The sequence below is a fragment of the Poecilia formosa genome, unplaced genomic scaffold, assembly GCF_000485575.1.
Source record: "Poecilia formosa unplaced genomic scaffold, Poecilia_formosa-5.1.2 Scaffold499, whole genome shotgun sequence".
NCBI classification, from domain to species: domain Eukaryota; kingdom Metazoa; phylum Chordata; class Actinopteri; order Cyprinodontiformes; family Poeciliidae; genus Poecilia; species Poecilia formosa.
The window spans coordinates 358,516-364,701 of NW_006800438.1; the positions used below are offsets into that span (position 1 = coordinate 358,516).

At 41.0% G+C, this 6,186-nt stretch overlaps 1 protein-coding gene and 1 long non-coding RNA gene across 2 annotated transcripts in view; one reads left to right on the top strand and one right to left on the bottom strand.

Moving 5' to 3' along the window:
• Positions 1-3,858, bottom strand: part of LOC103156781 (N-acylneuraminate cytidylyltransferase-like) — a 6,105-nt gene extending 2,247 nt beyond the window's left edge. Inside the window, exons 1-5 of the mRNA XM_007578949.1 lie at positions 3,624-3,858; positions 2,890-3,032; positions 2,659-2,814; positions 693-829; positions 4-38 (exon numbers count right to left, since the gene is read on the bottom strand). Of these exons, the coding sequence (XP_007579011.1) occupies positions 4-38; positions 693-829; positions 2,659-2,814; positions 2,890-3,032; positions 3,624-3,811 (659 nt within the window). The 5' untranslated portion in view covers positions 3,812-3,858. The remainder of the gene's footprint in view (positions 1-3; positions 39-692; positions 830-2,658; positions 2,815-2,889; positions 3,033-3,623) is intronic.
• A 943-nt stretch (positions 3,859-4,801) lies between these two features.
• On the top strand, positions 4,802-6,173 carry LOC103156777 (uncharacterized). Its single transcript, XR_478181.2, has 3 exons — positions 4,802-5,012; positions 5,305-5,446; positions 5,700-6,173. It is a non-coding gene; the product is annotated as an uncharacterized LOC103156777 (long non-coding RNA).
• The last annotated feature ends 13 nt before the right edge of the window (positions 6,174-6,186 follow it).

Sequence of the window (6,186 nt, forward strand, 5' to 3'; positions counted from 1 at the left end):
TGCTCCGGCTCCATCTCAAAGTAGGCCACCTTCCCGCCCTGAAGAACATCAGAAAGTCTTCACACAAAGAACCGAATGGACCTCACTGACAGGGCCGGACCAAGGCAATGCTAGCTTAGGGCTGCTTAGGGCCTCCAGGGGGCTTAGGGCCCTAACCCAAGAGCACTAAAGCATGATAGAAAAATAGATACAGCTCTGGAAAAAATGAAGAGGCCACTGCATGGAACCCCACTGAAAACCTTCTGGTTCATCAAATATTGACTTTTGAACTCTTCCTGAGTGAAATGCACTTTAAGTTGCTTTGTTGCTGAAAATGTGCTATACCAATAAAATTACCTCCAAACTTTTTCTCCTGGGCCCCCCCAGCGATTTCCAAACATTTTCTGCCCCCCCCTCCCCCAGCTAATTGATATTAGCTAGTCATCTTTTAGCTAACATTACCTTCATCCAACAGCTTTAATCAACAGTCGGTTACTCCTCTAAGGTTAAAATCAAAAGTCAGAATAGCACTGCTATGCTAATTACAGATGATGCTAATGATAGCAGGTACATTACACAGAGTAGATTAGGAATGATAAATCATCTGGTGTTAGCATGTTGGTATGGAGCTCCCCCCCCCCCCCAGAAAAAGCTGCATGGGGCCCCAAAAAGCCTTGGACCGGCCCTGCCCACTGGCAGTGGTGTTGAGCTACCTGTAATGAATTTTCTTTAAAGATGAGGTCCCTACTGCTGATGTAAAATGAGCCGTTCTCATGCAGCTCTCCGTCCCAGTCCTGACGGCGGGGACGCAACGCAGGAACCAGATTTATTGGCTCCGTCAATTCACCGCCTGAGAGAGAGAGAGAGAGAGGAATGCATCATCTGGTCCTCAGTGACCTCTGGTAATAAATGTTTAATCCATATTTTGTCACATTACAACCGCTAACATAAATACATCTAACTGGAATTTTATGTGAAAAACCAACAAAGTGGAATACTCTGTTATGAGATTCAAAAATATTTTTTACAAATAAAAACTGAAAAGTGTGGTGTGCAAATAGTTTTCAGCCCCTCCTGAGTCAATACTTTGTGAACCATGTGCTGTTAGACGGTTAATAGAGGAGCGATTTCATAATGTCTTCCTGAAGGTTTCAGGAGTTTTTAAAGAGACAGAAGCCCAATTTCAAGGTTTTAAACCAGCAAGTAAAGTTTGTTTTGATTTCTATGAACTGAAAGCAACATAGTTACTTGGTTGTGCTATAAAATGGTATTATGTGACTGGAAAATGCATAATACTTCCCCTTTAAGGGAATATATGTGAACAAAGAAGCAATGTGCACCGTTCTGCCATCTAGCTACAAAACTATTTGAGTAGAAATCTCCTCCAGAAACCAGACTTTGTCTTTAGGGTTTCTTGGCTCCCATTGTTTGGTTGAAGGAACATTTTTCCAGGGATCAGGAATCTTTCAGATGTTTTCTTGGCCACCATGTTGACATCAGGAACCTTCATCAGAAACCAGGGCCGATTTCTGTGGTACTCTTCATATTTATGACTACAGTACACTTCTCCCTTCGCTTTCCTTCTGTCTAGATTACAAATGTAATCTTAAAATCACATTCAAGAATAATTTGAAATGTAATTTACAGTTAATCTTAAGATGAATTGCTCCACTATGGTGAAGCAATGAAGGGTTTTTGTTTCCAGCACTCCTTGCCGTCAGTGTTCTCACTCTGACATAATGTCCAGGCTCGCCCTTCGTTGGGATTTGTTCTGCCGTCTCGGCTCGTTCTGGATCATTATCTTGTGGTCCTGGAGGATGAGTGGTTAAACCTGAATTTAAGAAACGTCTGGATGTATGTCTGGTATTTGGCAGTTAGACGTGCATTAATGGGGCAAAAAATAAAAACCGGTTTTACTGGTTGTAAACAAAGAAAAGGGTGAAGCAACGCTCGTCACCTCTTCATCCATCTGGTCCGGTCTCATTGCTTTCACATGAGCTGTGAAACCAGGGTTTGTAGTAACCTGAATACCAAAATTTCCACTTAACTTTACATTTTGGTCTATCTGATGATGTAATTTTTAAATGATCGATAATTTGATCAGTTACTCAGGAGCAGACTATTTACCAAATACATTTTCACTCTAGTCATTTCTGGGACGCTACTTGTTATTTGTACTTTAGTAAAAATTAAAAAAAAATGGCGGGAAAAATGATCTTTTTCCTGCTGATCTTTCATCAAAGACAAATGAAAAATCCTACAAGCGCTAAAATCTGACGCTACTCCGTTTGTTTATATTTTGTGAAGGAGGAAGTTGCTCAGTTTCTTCTTCTGAGGTTTCTGTGTCATTTCCTTTGGTGGTTCTTGGTGCAGCGCCACCAGAGGCGAGGAGGGGAACAGGTTTCTCAAACTGTTTGGTTCATTTGATGCAGCGCAATGTGAAAACAAACCCCAGCAGCTTAAAATGTAACATGTAGCAACTTTAGTCCCCAAGGGAGTTTACTGGACTATCAGGTGTGAAAACAGCCTTTAGAAAACATTGTATATCCATCTTGTTGATGTCTGAGTTTGGTGTTAAACAGGTAGGTAAGTAGATATACTTACCATAACAGCAATAGTAATATTTATCAGTGTTCGTCCCTACAGTTAGCTCAACAGGACAGTTGGCGTTTAACTCACTTCCTTTCTTGACCTCCTTCCAGTGGAACTCGTGTCTCCGGACCACGGAGAAGACGGACTCGTATCCGTCCTCCATGATCATCTTCAAGGCCTTCTGTAAGTGAGACGGATGGAGACACGGAGACGTAGCCTGGATGTGACAGACCACGTCTACCTCTGTAAACACAAAGTGTTTTCATTATCAGACGCCGGCAATTTCACAAGGCTTCAGTTTAGGGGTGATGTTCGTGCCTGTGTTGTTCCTGAGAAATTCCTGAATGGTTTCCACGGATGAAGACGTGTCCTTGGAGACCTCAGGACTTCTCCGGTGGACTTTGGCCCCCCAGGTTTTGGCCACTTTTTCAATTTCATCGTGATCCGTCGACACCCAGATGCTGGAAACGAGAGACGCTTCAGGAATCTGGTTCAGGTTACCAGCATTTCTAATATAAATATTCTGCAACGGTTAGGAAAATTAAGCTGGAAATTTGCAGCCAAATAAGAATGAAAGTGAAAATCAAGAGAGCGGAAACCAAATTAAGTTTCATTTATAAACCAAATAATTTCAATGTGTTAGAGTGACCTAGTCAAAGTCCAGACCTAAATCCATCTGAGAATCTGAGACAACACCTGAAAACTGATGTTTGTAAGAGTAGGTAAGAGTAAACAGAGGTATTAAAACACACTGAGGTTAGTGGCTGGAAAGCAGTGAAGCAGAAAAACATCTGGAAGCCTCCAGGCAGGGAGGCAGCAGCTTCAGAGTGTCTGCCAATGTAATAAGCAATTTTTTCAGCAATATTAAGGGATTGTGTACTTAAAACAAGCCTCTATATCTTGCTGAAAAGTCACTTGTTAGTTTTATCTTATTTCAAGTGTACTGAGACATTTGCACTGGAAACTAGACAAAAATTACTTGGTAAGATTTTGTGTTTTTGCAGTGTATGCATTTTAAAGCAGTTTGTGTCGACGCTGCGAGTTTGTCCTACCTGTTGAACATGCCAGAGTCGATGGCGGCTCTCAGCACCCAGCCAAGGAGGGGAATCCCGGCCAGCGGTTTGATGTTCTTCAGTTTGATCCCTTTGCTTCCCCCTCGGGCCAGAACCAGAGCCGCCACGTGTCTGCCTCCATCCTGCAGGCCGTTTTCCTTCAGTGGGACTTGGTTTCTCGCCGCCATTGGAAGGTTTCTGTAGTTAAATGCCTTGTTAATGCTGGCTTTAACAATGATTTCATCATTCCTGTTTTCAGAAGGGAGCGGCTGCTGCTGCTTGGAGCTCCCCACCCCTTTAGCAGATCACTCCCTAATTCATAGGTATCAAACTCCAGTCCTGCTGTCCTGCAACTTGTAGATGTGCCTCTGCTGCACCACACCTGAATAAAACTATTAGGTTATTAGCAAGGCTCTGGAAAACTGATCTACACAAGGAGGAGGTAATTAAGCCATTTCATTCCAGTGTTTTGTACCTGAGGCACATCTAAAAACTGCAGGACGGCGGCCCTTGAGGACTGGAGTTTGACGCCCCTGCCTTAATTCATTCCATGTGTGATGGCCAAATCCATGGCCACACTCCTATGTCGATACTCTTTTATGCACTTTTTATTTTTTCATACAAACACTTTAGTTAAAACAAGAAAACATCAGTTATTTGGATACATTTGTTCTATTTGTTAGCGCGGACATTTACCGTATTTTCCGGACTATAGAGCGCACCATACTGTAAGCCGCACCTACAAATTTTTTGGAAAAAATAAAAAAAAAAAAAAAAAAACTGGAAACATACATATATAAGCCACTAGTATCTCCACCGCTGTTGGTTTCCCATAAGGACTAAACCTGCTGGACGCAGCCCTCTGTCTCCAACACCGAACCAACCGTAGTTTCGTTCACGCCGAGCTTACGGGCAGCGACTCCATTTCCCTCCTGTACTGCCAGATCGACTCTTATTTTTGGATTCTTCATTAAATCATTCATCACTTCAACCTGGGTCTGCCTGCGTCCTCCCTCACCTCCCCAACCACCAATCATGACATATCTAAAGCTCAAGGAATATCCAGGTTAACTTATGCTGCACTAGCATTAAATGTAAATACCTATAAAACTATCAATAAAATGCTCTACAATTTCATTTGGAAAAATTAAACACATTACATCAAAGACTCAGGTTGTATAAAAGGCTCTGATGTTTTTTCTGTATTTTATTTTGTAATATTGGTTTAGAGGTCATTTTGGGAAGTGACGTAAGCCTGAGTTAGTACTGAGCTAACGCTCATGAGGGCAACCTAACATAACTTCCGGGTCAGTTCACTGCATTCTCCAACCGTGAGACTGCATTCCCGGTGTAGCACTGAGAAATGATGCTCCGAGTTGATGACAGAAAGTAAGTTACCGCATTTAGCGTTCTATTTATTCACTCTGGATTCAGTTATATGTGTATTTCAGCCGTATCTGTTACTGCTTTACATCGAGTTGTCGCGGCAAATAGAGTAATTAAGGGCATGCGTTGCCGGTTGCCGCCATTGTGTAGATTTTATCTGGCCACATGATGGCGCCAAAGTGCTTCTTATGTTAAATTCAGCTAAAGACTGTCTGTGGGTTTTCACTGAGTTTGTATAAGTTGAACCTGTATTGCTGTAATACATTAGCCTAATGGCAATTTATTGTTATTGCAGACTGCTGGCAACACTGAGTATCAAGGTGGAATAAACCAGCTCACATCTACAAGTTTGGTCTCATGCTCTCCTTCCTGTATCCTGACCGATACACCATCTTGTTGGCTGCAAATACCCACAAACTTAACCCACATTAACACAGGTGGTCTAAACGTTTTATATTTCTCATCCCTAAATCACACATTTAAAATAAATTGGATCAGAAACTTTTTATTGAACCCTGACTCATTGTGGAATTTTTTCCTTAATTATATTTTCTCTAAACTTGGTGGCCTTTCATTTTTACTTAAATTTAACTGTAATATAGAAAAACTTCCCCTAAAAATGGCCAATTGTCACAAACAGATGCTCCTCCCTTGGTCTCCAATGTATAAGCATTTTTTCTCCTCTCACAGATTTCTCATCTGGAATAACCAGAATATCCTTTGGACAATGAGACAACAATCCACTTATTCTGGAGGTTTTCCTTCCGTGTTTCTTTCTGGAAAGATGTTGTTATATTCAGTCTCATCCTCAGTAGTTTTCACTTTTATACACAGATGTACTTTTTAGTTTCTACAATGTCTGCCCTGCTAATAAGAACAAATTTTATGTAATTAATCTATTATTAATTCTAGCTAAATTTCATATCCATAAATGCAAATTTTCTGCTAAGAAGTCTCTGTTTTATCTGAATTACTACAGTATTCAGGAACTATACGGACCTCTTTCAGTCCTAAAGCTGTAAAGACTCTTGAAGCCTTAAACTGTATTCCCTGAAACACTGTCTTATCTCTATTTGTGAACCTTGTATTCCAATTTCTGTTTTTTTTTTTTTTTATTTCTTGTGGTCCCTGGCATTATTTCATTATCCCCTGTTCTGTATTGTATTGATATTTTATG